The sequence below is a fragment of the Diadema setosum genome, chromosome 20, assembly GCF_964275005.1.
Source record: "Diadema setosum chromosome 20, eeDiaSeto1, whole genome shotgun sequence".
Classification (NCBI taxonomy): domain Eukaryota; kingdom Metazoa; phylum Echinodermata; class Echinoidea; order Diadematoida; family Diadematidae; genus Diadema; species Diadema setosum.
Window position 1 is genome coordinate 10,101,016 of NC_092704.1, and position 17,281 is coordinate 10,118,296.

General features: G+C 37.6%; 1 protein-coding gene across 1 annotated transcript in view; it reads left to right on the top strand.

The window, feature by feature from the left end:
- The first annotated feature begins 1,002 nt into the window (after positions 1-1,002).
- Positions 1,003-17,281, top strand: part of LOC140243649 (uncharacterized) — an 88,122-nt gene continuing 71,843 nt past the window's right edge. Inside the window, exon 1 of the mRNA XM_072323312.1 lies at positions 1,003-1,377. Coding sequence (XP_072179413.1) covers positions 1,298-1,377 — 80 coding nt within the window. The 5' untranslated portion in view covers positions 1,003-1,297. The remainder of the gene's footprint in view (positions 1,378-17,281) is intronic.

Genomic DNA, 17,281 nt, shown 5'->3' on the forward strand with positions numbered 1-17,281 from the left:
GAGAGGGAATTGGTTGGGAAAGAAAATTAGCGAGCTTGGAGCGATACGGTGATGGGGGTGGAGGGATGCTGGAGTACACGGTCGCGGTACGCGGTACCGCCTTCCTGGTCCGTGGGCTCTTGCGAGCGAACTTCTACGGTGTCCGCCTGGCCAACCGCATCTGTTGCATGATGTGAACGTGTGCACCTGTTGAACTCATCTCGTAATATGGGAATGAATGTAAATGTGTTGATACCTTTCTAAACTTAAGGTGAAATTAGAGTTTTCAACCCTGACCTATGCTGTCAAATTGTGCTCACACATAGACTACCGTTTGAGATTACCCTAGTTATCATGATAACAATATAATTTTATCATCATTAAAATTTATTTCAATTATATTATATTTTCTTTGGTGTAACTGTGAATCAGTTCTCCTTATGAGAAATAATTTACAAGTTTGTGCGTTCTTGGGGCATGTTTCTGTAAACTTGTTTTAAAGACGATTTTGAATCACATTTGTTTTGTATTTTCGGTTTCAGTTTAACCTGTTGTTGTGTACAGTAGGCATATGGTACTTTTCTTTCTGCCACAAATAACTTTTGTTGTGATGCAATGCACTTATAATGCTTTTTGAATTCATAATTTTTGAGCTTGATGAAACACACAAAAAAAAATGCATCACTACTTTCAGAAGAAGGTAGTGATGCAGTTAGTTTGTTTGTGTGTATTTATTTATTGTTTGCATCAGAATTTGATAGATACTGATCAAGAATTTCATTGACACAGATCACAATTTAAATATACCCAATACCCACATGTAGGCTTGATTAACTACATGTATATTAACAGACGTATGTATTGTTATCACTTGAAATGCATTCTAGCTCAAGTCAATATGAAAAGTGCATTTTGTTTGCATCATTTAAGTATGTTTATAGTAGATCAGTGCGATTCTCTTTTGGATGGTATCAAATGTGTGCTAACATGACTGTTTCTTTAAATCTAATTTTACAGCCTGCAAATTTCAGCCATAAAGTTTGTTGACGCCATGGATGACTGCACTGTAAAAGACACCTGTCGAAGCGATACTTAAAAACCCAAAGGAGCTTGGCATTTCAGTGATAGCTGCCGCATCCAGTCGCCAATTCTGTCTTGACTGCGATCTTTTCCAAAAGCACTACAGACGAGAGAGGAGGATTTGGAGAGCGCATTGCCTGGAGTCTGGAGGGAAACACTCTGCACAGCTCAGGCCAGCGGGCGGAACAGCCCAACTACCGAGTATCTGCTTTTGACATTACCAGGAAACGTTTCTTGCATGCTGAAGTGGGCCCATCAGGGGGGCAAGGGGAGCGAGACGGAGGACATGAATCGGATGTCATTTCAAGTATCGGGAAAGTGAGTATTCCAGACGCAAATTTTTTTTCTGTCAAGTCATGCATTTGCTTTGCTGCCGTCATTCCAAAAGGCCGAATGAATTTTTGCTCACAGCCACAGTCATATTTAAAGAGGAACTTGAATGTTTCCGGCAGTAACAGGGGTGTCACCAGTTTTTTTGTTTTTTTTTTTTCAAAGGGGGGGGGGGTGCGTTTATATACTGGTTTCACTTCCGGGTTTCATCAGCTAACAAGCAAAAAAAAAAAAAAAAAAAAAGACCTCTTACCCCGCGCGCATGTGAGTAAAACGTTTTTTGAAGGGTCTGAAGGGGGTTGCGTTCATACCAACAAAAGCCCCTTTATTAAAAAATCATCATGTGCACAGAATTAGTGTATTCAGTTTTTTAGATTATTCATGTCTTACTGTTTTACTTTGTTTTACCCTGATGATGTGGTTCTCGTTATTTTCACATGATTAGAAACTGAGGGCAGAAATTTTCTGTTTTCATGGCCCCTGAACTTCTTATTACCTTCAATTAACTCTTATCTGTGATGCAGAACAACAGAACTTTCCATTGTCTTCTGTCTAGAAGAACATCTCAGGTTACAAAATTGACAACATCATACTTAACCTTGTCCTGAACAGTGACCCATGACTCTTTCTCGTCATTTAAAGTAAATTCCTGTCCGCCTGTTTATGTGACATGGGAGGAGAGCAGTGTTTCCATTTGTGCACAAAGACACGCCCCTTTCCATTTATCAGTTGTTTGTTGTTGCTGGCCGTGAACTTAATATGGCAGAGTCATAAGAAGAGAACAGAAAAGAAGAAGAGATTATTAGAAAACCAGATCTTAGGGTATAAGTACATTGAGGCAGGACCGAGGTATCAAAGGCACGAATGCACACAGTAATCTTGTATTTATGAAAATATTAAATGTTTTTGAGCAAAACATTATTGTGCGCACATTGTTATATTCTAGAAAGTCCAAGAGGAATCACAAAAGATTGAAAGGCAAAACTTTGGTCCAAAAAGATTTCATCTAAATTTGAGTGACACATATAGGTTTCTTAATATTTTTCCCTGAGCACTCCAGGTAAATAGGAAGTTCTCAGATTATGTTTGTTTGAACATTCCTGAAGTCTTTCATCACACTTTCAACATTGGCACTTTGAATTATTCAAAATACTGATTTCACACCATATATTTTAAATTGTTGTAAATGCCTTGGCACAGAGACTAGATGATGTACAAGTGTGCATGACAGTAATTTCTTTACATCAGATGAATAAATGCTCAATATCACCCCATTTGACACAGGCAGAGAGAATTGAACAAGTAAACAAATCATTTGTATTCTATTGCATTCTCCAGAGCACAATGATAAAAGTACCTATTTTTCAGAGAGACTGCATAGCACAGAGCAACTGGCCCATAAAAATACACTTTATGTAGCTAACATGAATAATTGCGTTATGTACACTCTTTAATGATCTCCGTGCCTGAGGTAAACGGGCAAAGTCTGAAAATGTAATTTGCGAGGCTGTTTTTATTCTCTCTTTTTGTTTGATTCAAAGTTCATCTCATAGAGCGAGCCTGTACACAAGTCAATTGACACATGACCTTCTGCTCATTGTATGCTGGAGTTTTCATTTGTAGCAAAGTTTGGCTAATGTGTAGGCCATCTGTGTTCGCGAGGGCGTTACCTACGGGGAATTCCAAGACGCATTCTCCCTGCTGGGACCGCTGAGGTCTGATTTTCTATCACCTCATCTTCAGCTCTATTAGACACCTGTATTTCAAACATTTGCGAGGCTCAGGGAATATTTTCTGGAGTTAGATATATTATAATTTATGTATTCTGGTTTGTATTTCATACAAGCAGTTTCAGTGATCTACTGAAAATGAATCAGAATAGACAATGCGAATTGAAGACTGCTAAAGAAAGTCCCATGATTTCAACACTATATTTTTGCATTCATGAGCAAGTTCATGGAAAATGATACACTTGTATAGTCTAACTACCTACAGGGCCGTGACAAAGTTTTTCATCACAACATCAGAATAAGATTTAGATGAATATTTGATTAAATCACATGACCACATCACACATTCTCATATATGATTCGGCACGCCGTACACCGGGGTACCGTTGTAACCCGGGGTACCGCGTTGTACAGCGCCATCTCATGCCCATTATTTTATAATGCATATCCGAATTCAGATACGCCGATTCCGAATTCGGATACGGCAAAGTCGTAGCAATGAACTAGCACCATAGGTGTTTTTCGAAGTACACTTGCATGCATTAATTGTTGCATAATCACAAATACGAAAACATTTTTGTGCATAATAATACTAAAAAATATTTTGACACATTTTTTGGTAAGCCAGGGTACAGCGCTGAAAAAAAAAATAATTAATTCAACAAAATGGCGAATTTTCATTTGGTACCCCAGGGTACCAAATATTGCATCATATACAAATTTTGTATGTTGCTTGTTCAACTGCAGCCTGAAAAGACCATCAACAATGGTACTGGTCCTAGTTTGATAAAAGATATTTAAACCAATGAGTGTTGCTGGAATCAGGACAACATCTGAAAATGTATCATTCCAAGATCATCGCTAATGACTGGACTTTATAGTTAATTTCATAATGTGAGAGTGTGTTTTCTTTTCTTTCTTTTTTCTTCCACAAGAAAAGGTTTGTGTGTCATTTTGTTTTAGATGATAATAGAATTTTTCTTTGTTTCACTTTACTTTTATACCTTCTTGTTGTAGTTTCTAAAATTCCCATATATTTTCTTGCAATTTGGGTTAAATGGGCAAGCTCAGAGACACTGGAGCAGTACTTAGGCATGCATTCGTGAGTAGAAGTCAACACTAGGCCTGTCTGTTGGAATGTTACTGTAACAGGGAGATGCAAAGGTATTGATGTAAATTGTATCTTGTAAGATGGCACAATAATGAAACCATAAACATTTGACAAAATATGAAAACCCTCATCCGGAACATCAGTTCTAACCAGGTTACACAATTCTAAGATCTCTTTGTATTACATATATAATGTACCTCCCTCAATGATAAGCAGTGCTTTGGTCTAGATGATCAATTATTGGAAGTGTGCACTAGGCATGACTCTTTCCTCTTTATGTACAGAGATGACAATGACACCATCAATAGATTTTCAGTGTCTATATTTAATGAGAGTATACACACCAAGACTGTATGCTGTATTCTCAAGCAGTGTAGAGTTAAGTCCATTGTTACACAAGGTCACTATGAACGTACAATGCGTGTACTGTTTACATTAATTATCTCCTCTTTTGTTGACTGAAGTGAGCCTGTGACTGAGCTGCCTCAATGAGATGATCTAGTCAAATTCCCAGGCTGATCAAGCAGGAAATTTCCTGTATTTTCACCATTTTTTTTCAATTGTTTTTAATTGATTTCCCTTCTATCATTGTAAGGGACTTGTTTGCCATTTGTTCTTGTTCTTGCTTCATCTTTAAAGCGGAAAGGATGAGATATGTAATGATTTCTCAGAATACATCGTACTCTGAAAGATATTCTTATTGTTGCCTGAAGTGACACCATGCAGCTGTACATAGTCAAATGCAACTTTTTGGGCCTTTTTTTTTTTTTTTTTTGTCTTCATACATTATCATCGTTTCATCATCACTACCATCATTCTCATCATCATCATTATCATCAAATTATTATCAATTCATTATTATCAGCATTATGATCACTATCACTATGATCATATGCAACATTGTATCTTCATCAAAGAGAGACTCTCACAACAATATATGAATGTATGCTGAGGAATTTGCTTTCCGTTACAAGTTTGTGGTCTTCATCTGTACCTGATATTCTGGAGTTGGTTATGTATCCAGAAGGATGCCACGCTTTATTGTCCCCGCCGAACGAGTTCGAGCAGGGGACTATGAAACGGGCTCCGTACGTGTGTGTGTCCGTGTGTCCGTCCGTACGTCTGTCCGTCCGTGTGTCCGTCCGTGTGTGCGTCCGTGTGTGATCAAAATCTTCAATTTGCTACTTCTCTGTCATTTATGAGCCAATTTTGATTCTGTTTGCTTTATATGATAGCACTACATGGGAGCTTTGAAACTTCTACACAGAATTTCAGTCGTGACCTTTGACCTTGACCTTTGACCTATATTGTACATTTTGCTACAAAATGCTACTCCTTCGCCATTTCTAACCCGATTTCGATTCCGTTTGCTTTATGTGATGGCACTAGGTGAGGGCTTCAAAACTTCTACACAGAATTTTGACCTTTGACTTCTTTGACCTTTGACCTTGATTTTTGACCTGTATTGTACATTTTGCTACAAAATGCTACTCCTTCGCCATTTCTTACCCGATTTCGATTCTGTTTGCTTTATGTGATGGCACTAGGTGAGGGCTTCAAAACTTCTACACAGAATTTTGACCTTTGACTTCTTTGGCCTTTGACCTTGATTTTTGACCTGTTTTGTACATTTTGCTACGAAATGCTACTCCTTCGCCATTTCTTACCCGATTTCGATTCTGTTTGCTTTATGTGATGGCACTAGGTGAGGGCTTCAAAACTTCTACACAGAATTTTGACCTTTGACTTCTTTGACCTTTGACCTTAATTTTTGACCTACATTTTTTGTACATTTTGCTACAAAATGCTACTCCTTCGCCATTTCTTACCCGATTTTGATTCCGTTTGCTTTATGTGATGGCACTAGGTGAGCGCTTCAAAACTTCTACACAGAATTTTGACCTTTGACTTCTTTGACCTTTGACCTTGATTTTTGACCTATATTGTACATTTTGCTACAAAATGCTACTTCCGGCGGGGACATATATTACGCACTGCGTAATTTCTACTTTTCCTTGTGTTCAATGTTGTTTTACTTAAAATGATGATAAACATCACTAGTCACTAACATCAGCATCAATATCACACAGAAACAATAGTATGCTTAAATAAATCTTGTGCTCATATTTCAAGGGAACCAGTCATACATGCTATGCATCCACAAATCACATTCTCAGTGTTCTTCTAAACCAGAAAGGATAATTTACCAGTTTTTGTTGATTACTATGCTAAGTGTTTACTGCTTGGCATGCAAGCTGGAGTTCTTATTTTGCCAATTAGCTCAGATCTCTGGTAACAAGCTGTCAATGAATGAAGCTTACCTAATCTCCTTAATCCCTATTATGACTGCATGGTCTTCCTTTTGGACCCAGGCACAGTACAATGCTACACATGAGTGGGTGTGCTAATCTGCGAGTAATCCAAGTTTGAATGGATTATTGAGTTCCAAAGCTTATAAAGTTAAGCAGGTTTTCCTAGGCACATGAAGAAGTTATAACAGACATCCTAGGCTATGAGAAGATATATCATGAAAATCCAGAGAGCTGAAGTCAAGAGTCAATATCAGTTGTCATTTATTTGTCTTGTTTATTCAAATTTCTAATTTCTACAAAATCAAGTAATTAAAGTTATTGATTCCCCAACATAATTATTTGTATACAGCTGCCTAAAGTGAAGCTGTAGAGGTAAAAGAAATGAAATTTCAACTGAATAAGCCAAACAAATATCATGTGAAAATCAAAACAACACTGAAAACAGGTGTTCAGTTCCAATAAGTGTTAGGATCTTCCCTTTGTATATAGTTACTGCATTATTATGGGAACAGATGATCAAATCATAAAAGGCGTTTATTTCTGTTATGACTTCCCCTTTCATGTGATGCATTGTAAATATACAGTCCCAACATGAGTCATCTTCACTGTGTCTGTATTTCCACTCACTGAACATAGAGCAAAGTTAGGTTGGTGCTCTAAATATTGGGCAAGTTATTTTATACCAGCAACCATCTTGTCCTGGTAGATAATAGTATTAATGCAGCTATAGCTAAAGATAAAGGACAATAAGGAAGAAAAAAAAAGACACTCAATCTTTATTTCAATGAAACAGCTGTAGGAGCAGACTAGTATCAGAGCCATAGCAACCACCAGGTAACTGTCTCCAAGCACCACCACAGTACTATCAGGGGATTTTGGTGCCCTGATGCTCTATTTTGTCCAGAAGGCTGTAGGTGTCGAGAAGATCTGCATTTATGATTTTCACAGTGCACATTATACAATGGAAGCACACACATGCATTAATAATATGTTAGGAGATATTTGCCATTATTTTTTTTTCATGAATACTGCCAGTGCATACATTGCGTAGTATTTGCCATAGCAGTGTAATAGGAGATATAGGCCTAGATGTACAATGTATTATACCATTGAAGTCCATGATCAGGAGTCACATCTGTAGATTCCCACAATATTGCTGACATTTATTCATTTTGTTTTTATGCCCTGTTTAGGTTTCATTTTTGCCTAGAGGACTCTCAGTATTTATACATTCTTGTCAAAGATAGTGTTTAATAGCGCAATGCAAGAAAGTAGATTGATTAGAAAATATATTTGAATAGGTATTATATAAATTACTTTAAAATGCATGCCTTGAAACACAAAATATTTCTTATTAGAGTGAGTAATCAATCACAATGGTTTCAGTTCTTACCATAATTGCTCTATATGTGAACGCCTGGATGTCAGGGAATTAGTAATTGATGCGCTGATGGATATTATGTCTTGAGAGCCATTAATCTTGCATAATTATCGCAAGCTCATGTAAGGTTCAGTGTAGCATGTTGTGACACAGTATTTTAGATGGAATAAACCTTCAATGAAGTGAACACAGCAGTTGACTGCCTAACTAACCCTAGCATTACCAGTCACTGCAATATTGTGTGCATTGTTAATGGGAATTATCAGTTGCTGGGTCCGAGAGGCTTAAGTGGGATATTGACTTGCAGGCAGGATGTGCACCATGTATACATGTACACTCATACTCTCAGACTTTCAAACTCTTAAAGACAAATCTTTTTTTTTAATATTCAGTACGATTCAATTCAGATCAAATTCTATTTCCAAAATCACAAGTTCTTTCAGATACAACAATTACAACAAATTAGTGTAAATGCAAAATATAAAACATACATATGAAAGTGGGGGGGGGGGGGGGGGTAACACAATACATTGTATGAAAATGTTTGCTCAAAATCATTATGTTATTTAGAAAAGAGGCCCACATGCACACAGTGTAAAAGACAAATCTTGTAGAGAATGAATTGGAGTGATAAAAGAAAAACAAGGAGTGGAAGCAAGTATGTTTACAATGTTCATCACAGCTATTGTCAACTTTGATTTATCAGTGGATCACTTTGATTTCTTCTTTTCAAAAATCAAAGTTAATGAAATGACCCCCCCCCCAAAAAAAAAAGGTGCCAAGTACACATTCATATGCCAAAAAAAGAGTATAATTTTGTATGATTTTTCTATTGCATGCTTTGCAGTTTGTTTAGAACTGTTATGTTGCATATGATTATGATGTGAAAGTTTTTGTGATGCAGCTGTAGTGCTCAAAAGAAAGATAGTTTCTGAGATTTGGGTTATTGTATCACTCAAACTTGGTAGTGGTAATAGTCTTTCAATATAGTATGATCATGTTACCCCCCCCCCCCATGTAATATCATGAGAGCCTCTTACTGAAATAGTTTTGATGTGAAAGGGTTTACAAGGATGTGTTATCCATTTTCATTGATATTTAGTTTCTATACATCTGTCTAAAATGCTCTCAAGCAGATGTGCTGACCACAAAAGAAGGCATAAAAAACTATATACAAAGTTCATGTAGCTAGGTTAATAAACAGAAGGACAATGTATATGTTCAGTGCCACTGTGTTGGAGAAATATATTTCAAATATATGTACTCATCCATGTATCTTCAGAATGTTTCTCCTTGTATCGAGAATGGAAATACTCCTCAAAACAGTCGTTGAATCACCAATGGTGTATCCATACTTTCAGTTTCTGATTGAAGCTTCCAGTTGAATATTTCCTTCATGTAGGGTTGAGAAAAACCCAATATTCTGCAACCAAATGAAATACATGTAGGGTTCGTCATTGTTCTTCATGTGCACTTGTACATGGCGGGTAAGTGTTTTATTGTTGGTATCAGTTCTTCAGTATTCATAAAGAATATCTTGTACCTATTGAGAAAAGAGAACAGAAGGTGAAACCAAGATGCTTGCTTGTAGTGACCTGGATTGTAGTTTGGACAAAAAAACAGACACAATGGGGCGTTCGTGCATAACAATGGTACAAAGTGGGCGGAGGGTCCTACCCAAACACAGGAGTCTCTTTGTAGAGACATGGACAGGTCCTTGTCTAGCAATAGGCTTTACATTTCTTCACCCAGACTCTTTGGACTACATTGAGTCTTTCTTTCTCTTTCCTCTTTCTCCCTAGTAGACAAAAAACCTGGACGAGTAGTAATTTATCACTTTACAGCATATTCTTACTTCTTGTATACATGTACCTTTATATTATCAAGCGTAGTCAAGGCTTGTCGGATTTAGCAACACTAACAACCTGTAGTTATCACTGAGTGCAACTTTTTAACAAATAATTGAAGGGGGAGAAAGCGGGTAAAGTTCACCACCTCTGGACAGATGCAAGAGTAGATTCCAAAGTGTTGCATGAGGAGGTAAAAATGGCTCATTTCTTGGTCACCAGGCAAAAGTTACATTGATGAATTTGAATATGTTTAATGTACACTCATATTGCTTTGCAGTATTAGTAGACCGATATAAAGTGGCAATGTAGGCGTTCACAATATCTCGCTGACTGTGCCGAATGGTTACTGTAAAATTGGACATTTTCGCGGTGTGGAAATTTTTGTGCGACCAGGAATCAGTGTGAAAATGAAACGTGGAAATATTTTTGCATGCCATACATTGTATGTTCCACTAATGAATGTTATGATTTTGTGGAATTAAGACCATGCAAAATTCATACCCAGCTGCATGAGCATGACAGATTACTCGCACGTAAATAACCACCTCTCAGTATCCTGTGATATGATTCATTGTTTGTTAGTTAATCAGTTTGTGTTTGGTGCAACTCTTCCACCTTTCATCACAATCAGCTGTGGTTGTATTACTGCCATATAAACTTCAAACTCCAGCTCAAGCCATATCTGAACACCAACAGAAAATAAACGAGTTTCTTCTACTTTAATAGCCAGTTGCTATGTAAACCAGTGTACACGTTGTACTCCACGGAGACCAATTAAGTACTACAGTGACCAAGAGGAAGACATTTATTCAAAGTCTATCTCCTGTGTTTTGGTACATAAATAAACTATATTGTACATTGTATGTTTCTTCATGCAAACACAAATTTTGAAGTGTTCCTGCTATATTTTTATGTGTTTAATGGGTAAGAATGACATGAACTCTACAAGATTCATTGGACAAAATTATGCATGTACGTGTTTTCTTCTGTTCAAATATTTTTCTTTGGGAGTTAAATTATTGTTTTTCTGTGTAATTACATGTATATAATGTATCAATGATAAAGATGTTTATTTCTTTTGTAGTGTGATTTCTGTGTTGAACAGCATCCTTGAGCAAGAGTGAGAAAAATCAAACCTGTCGTAACTGTGGCTTTTTTGATGATTATATCCGTATGTGGAATTCATAGAAGAGCGCTCTTATCGTATTTGAGTAAATATTTGACTGGAGTGCAGGCTGGCATGAAGGCCTCTTTGGTAACATTCTTCCTGGAAAATTGGTGTGTGCGGAAAGTGTATGGAGAGCGAACCTTTTTCATATGCACACTATACGTGTACAGCAGAATTCTCTATTGGCTTAAATTATTGCTCAGGAGTGGGATAAATTGCATGTGATGTGTCAGGGCAAGATGTTGCCATGGATAAATAATACTCTTGGTCGTGCTGGAAAGAGAAAGTCGATGCGTCTTCAGCGAGGGAGGGAGCAATGCTATTCCGCCCCAATTGGATGACTCATCGCACAAGGGGAAAAAGATAATATTGGGCCTCCAAAGTCAATGGCATTGGGAGGGGATGGTATTCATTTTATAATGGTTACAGCCTTTGGGGGCTTTGTGTTACGGGCAGACGTCCTCTTGTGTCTATTGGTACCCATGGAACAGGTGGGCGTGGACAAAAGACTGAACAGCGTTTAATGAAAAGGCACACAGCTCTGATTTTATTTTGATATAGCGCTGGTTTACTGTGCAATGTGAGGCTGAAGTGTCATGCATAGTAAACAGTAAATGGAAGGATGATTTATAACTAAAGAAGACATGTACAGTATATATACATTAAGTGTGTGTTTATGTGCATATATTATGTTTAGTAATAGGCCTATATACAAATACAATGGGAGAGAGAGAGAGAGAAAAAAAAGACAGAGATAGAGAGATAGCCAGGTTGATAAATTAATATATTGGGACAAGTTAGTGTTAAAACCATGTTGGAAGTCCTACATGTGTATGTTAGTGTGTTTGATTGAAAAAAAAAATGGCATACAGTTTCAGTGTATACTGTATCATAGACCTATAGCAATTTTGAGTGGAATATTTTTAGTTAATATCTTTACAGAATGAAGGTGATAGTTATTAGCCATGCCTGTGGAATACATCATTGTTTTAAAACCAATTTTGCACATGTTTTTTTTTTTGTTTTGTTTTTATGCCTCCGCCACGAAGTGGTGCCGGAGGCATTATGTTTTCGGGTTGTCCGTCCGTCCGTACGTACGTCCGTACGTCCGTACGTCCGTACGTCCGTACGTCCGTACGTCTGTACGTCCGTACGTCCGTCCGCTTTCGTTTACGCGATAACTTGAGTAATATTTACTGGAATTTTACCAAACTTGGTCCAAGTATAAAGTATGATGGGGCAACGATTTGATAAGATTTTGGGTGAAATCGGCTAAAGGTCAAAGGTCAAAGGTCAAGGTCAAATCATGAAATTGTATACGTTTACGCGATAACTCAAGACTGTATGGAGCAAATTTCACCAAACTGTGTTGGAGGATGATGTATGATGGGACAATTACTTGATTAGTTTTTCAGTGAAATCGGACAGAGGTCAAAGGTCAAAGATCAAGGTCAAATCCTAAAATTTATCTGTTTATGTGATAACTCAAAACTGGATGAAGCAGCTTTCACCAAACTTGGTTCAAGGATGATGTATGATAGGACAATTAGTTAAATAGATTCTAGTGACATTGACAAGAGGTCAAAGGTCAAAAGGTCAAGGTCAAATGCTAAAAATGTTGCTATTTCCCCCATATCTATGCAATGCCCGCAGTTATTTTCTTGAAACTTAGTGTAGACATGTACTACTGCGTAAGGATTCTCCAGAGAGAGTTTCATGTCATAAGGTCAAAGGTCAAAAGGTCAAAGGTTAGGTGAAAATGTTGCAATATCACTTTTCTCGCAAATGGTTCAATGTATCTTCATGGAGCATGGAACATATGCATGTACTGACTGGCAGGGATTATCTAGGGAATTTAGGGGTCATGGGTCAATAGTCAGGGGTTCAAAGGTCAAGGTCAACTCCTCAAAATGTTACTACTGTATTTCCCTCATACATGCATACTAGTATATGCAATGATTGCATTATTAGTTTTAAAAGTGTTTAATATATGTACATGTATTACTTGATGGAGATTCTCTTGGAAATTTCCAGCCAGAAGGTCGAAGGTCAAAGGTTAAGGTCAAAGGTCAGGTTTAAATGAAAAAAAAATATTTTGTACTGTAATTACACTCTTTCTTCATACCTTGAAAATTATACTCAATGCATAAACTTATAATAAGGTCGGTCAGAAGTCAAGTAAAAATTTTCAATTCCCCAAATATGTGTACCTGCACTCTTTAATAGACAATTATAGCAAACCCAGTTCGTGGAAAGTGAACATTCAAGATATTTCTGACAAACCTGTTATTTCGATATTTTGCCAGTTATGTGAAACTGTCATCACACATTGTCAAGACATTGTACTATACACCTATTGGGAGAATCATGCATTATGGCGGAGGCATCAGTCGCCGTAGCGACATTTCTAGTTTTTTTTGGTGTGTGTGTGTGTATGTGTGTGTGTATGTTTTTGATATGTCCTTCTTGTGCTAATGTGTGATTTCAGTCAAATGATTTTTTTTCTTTGAAATGTTTCCTCTTAGCCATCTTACAGCATGTAGATTTAAAATTTATCTTTTGAAATAACAATTATATGGATATAAACAGTATTATGTTGGTGAATTCAATCAATTTCATATTGCATTATATGCCCGGCAACTAAGCACTACCGATGTACAATGCAAAAGATGCCATGATATCTGGTATCAGGGATGTGAGGGGAACCTCTCTGGTGGTATACATGTAAAGAATTTTCCTGTGGTTGACATAGGTACTTTGTATGTACACTACATATTCTGGTATGCCTTACATTCTTTAAAACACTTGGGGGTAACTTCCAAGAAATTACAACTTTTCCCTGAACCATCAGGCATGTGTGGTATGGCAAATATCATGAAGGGACTTGTCAGTATTAAACCATGAAGTTGCACGCTATGCATTCCCCCCCCCCCCCCCCCGAACATGTAAATACACATGCGTATATAGTTATACACATAACACCCACACACAAATAAGCACACAATCTTGCAAACACACAATATAAACGGAAACATACACCACATTCTCTCTCTCTGTGTGTGTGTGTGTGTGTGTGTATGTGTGTGTGTGTGTGTGTATGTGTGTGTGTGTGTGTGTGTATACAAATCACTGCTTACCAAGCAAACCACAAACTGTCACTGTACCAGCCTTTTCGAAGGAAATGAAATAAAGATGTTTATGACCATGTTGACCCTATTTTTATTACTTATATCACTCTCCTGAAACCCCTCAGACTCCAAATTCAGTGATCATGAAATGTGAGAAAAGAGGCAATATGACCTCTACCAGAGCTCATAGATAATATTTCTTTATCTCATTTTAATTGCATTTTTTTTTTTGTCAAAAGGCCACTACCCACTCTACAAACACATTAGTTTCTCCAGAGTTGAAGTCATACAGGGAAGCCCTTTGTACTTTGTACAATGAGTGACAGTACCAATAGTGTGTTGTATGAGTGTGTTGGCATACTAATAGAGTATAATACTATGAACACTAGAGGGCCTACTTTGATACCGGTACCAGAAATTCCTGTTTCATCATGTAAGGCATGGGTGCCATTACAAAAAAGTCTATATTGCGAGCAAATGACAAGGCATCTGCATATAAAACTGATGGGAGCTCCAGCATTTGGTAGAGATATTTCATACAAAAGCTGCATTATTTTTCCATCATACACTTATCATACCCGTACCTAGGTGGAAAAAGAAAATGCTGACCCTGGGCATCTGAGAATGTGTGGGCCTACATTGTATTGTTGGAAGTTGCATAATGGATTCAAAATAATGAGTTTGTCACATGCCATTCACACACATCCCTTAGGGCAAATGAATTATTGCGCAAGAGTTTTAAACAAAATGAACAAAGCAGGATAATGTAGATTATTTCATAACGATGTGCATCGCAACAGATAATTGTTTTTGAGTGTCTTTAAGAATTTAATGGTTTTCATACTGTATTGCTAAAATCAATTTCCGAAAACAGTTACTTGTGTGTGTATTTGTTTGTGCACAAATGTGTGTGTGTACTGAAAAACAGAAGTCTTGTGTGAATGCATCTGAAATATTTCTTACAGTTTTCTTTTAGACAGGAAGTGTAACCCTAGCAAGTGCACTCTCCCATCATTTGTGATGTGTACCATACTGTTGTACATACATGTATATTAAATACTTTCATGGTAATTGGTATTGACCATAAATATAATATGATAATTTCATGATGCTGCCTCCACCCAGCATTGCAAAGCTGCCAATTGATACCCTGTCATGGAAACCACTTGATAAACCACCAGCTGAAATTAGTAGCAGCTAGCCCCGCCGTGGGCGTGTTGCAGGGATCATGTTTGCTATATGTTTGAATGATGTGACTGGTAGAGTGTATTTTGTACACAAAAATGAACCTGACACAATCTATGAGTAAATTGTGGCATTGTGCTGTGGCAACGCTGCACACTGGCACTGGTCCAACGGTACGTCCCAGACCAGTAAAAATCACTGTTGGTCCAGCAACTTTTCAGGGATTGCTAGGTTTACTGGTCCGACATGACAGGTGAAATAAAAAATATAAAAAAATTACATTGTCAGGCCAGTTGAAAAAAAAAGTACAAGATCAGTAAATTCAAGGTTTGGACCAGTAGGGAAAATAGGTTTAAATAGTGTGCAGCCCTGGCAATGCACATCTCAATCTATCGGTGCAAGTATTTGGTATTAAACCCGTTGAGGACAAGTCCCGAGTATACTCGGGCAGGTGTATATGGGAAATGCGTGTTGTAGCAAAATCAGTCCGTCCTCAACGGGTTAAAGCTGGACCACTTTCATAGAGTCAACAAAGACTGATGTCCTAGACCAATTTAGACCAAGCACAGTAGTTCCGTACTCTAGGGATAGTGAAAGAAAGCTTAGTTTGGTATGTGAATCAGCCAATGTAATCCTATTCATGCTCCGTCACACACATTTGCATTCACACTACATTGTATACGTCGTTTTGTACACTTTAGGTTGTAATTGACAGTCTGTGTAGACATACAAGTGCTCTCTTTGTGTAGTGGGCTCACAGAGGGGGTCTAAAGTCTCAATACTACAGTGTATGAGCTCAAGGTGGTGTATAGTGCAATTATGCAGACACTAGAATGGGAAGTAATGTATAAATCAAAAACTGCTACTAATTGTGAACTTTAGGCAAGGTTTCATCTTCATTTTGCATGAGGAGCAGTCAAGTGAATATAATGCCTTGATTTTATGGTAAAATGCCACCACAACCATATAGTAGTGAACTTTTGGCACGGCATCATACTCATTCTTGTTGTTGGTTGTCTTCTTTCTTTTTTTCTTTTCTTGGGGGGGGGGGGGAGGGGTGTAGTTTTTTGTTTTGTTTTTGGTCTTACACTTGAATATTGTGAGTCTATGCTCATGGTTATAAATGTATTTTGAACTTACCTGTCCCTCTGAGTTGAGAGCAGGTTACTGCTCAAAATAATTAGTCATTTCTAAGTTTGCTAGACTTAAGAAGTGAATTTTGTTCCCTTTTGTTTCAAAAGGCATAAGTTTGTGATACAGGACTGATGCTAAGTAAGAGTGCAATGGTTGGTTTGGATTACTTTGATAAAGTGGACACTTTTGCAAGATCATATGTTATTTTAACCCAATGAAGACAGTCTGATTTGCTATCAGAGCACGCATTTCCCATAGACACCTGCCCGAGTATACTCGTTAAATGATTTTTCATGTCAGTGATTTTGCCTCATTCTCTGTAAGGAAAAAATAAAAAGTTATAATCACAACGTTGGCCAACTGTAAATACATAACTGTGTCTACAGTACTTGTCCGTGCCCAAATAGGATTTCTAATTGCCCTGATCTATTTTGTGTGGAAAGCCTTGCAGATAAACATGGAATATTATGTTTCACTTCTATCCGAAACCTCCTATTCCGGTTCTTAATGTTCTACTGAGTAATTCCCAATGCATTATGTCAGGCTTCAACGCTAAGTCTAAGTCCTGGTTCTGTATTCTTACCATGATTGATGAATATCAATCTTACTATCCTGGTCAGTGAATTATGACATGGGTACAACAACTCTGAACAAGATTCGTCAACAACAGATAAAATGATTTAGAGCGGAAGTCCTTTGGATTATGCTGGCTGGGTGCTGATTGACGCCCCTCTGCTGGAGAGAGAGCTACCAGTAAATTGAGCTGAAATCACCGTCTGTGTACTTAACCGTCACCCTCTACTGACCAGTGGAGTACAGGGAGGTATGTCAGATATGCGCGAACACACCGCAACAAACTTTGCATTCAACAGCAAACCGATGTATTCCCATTG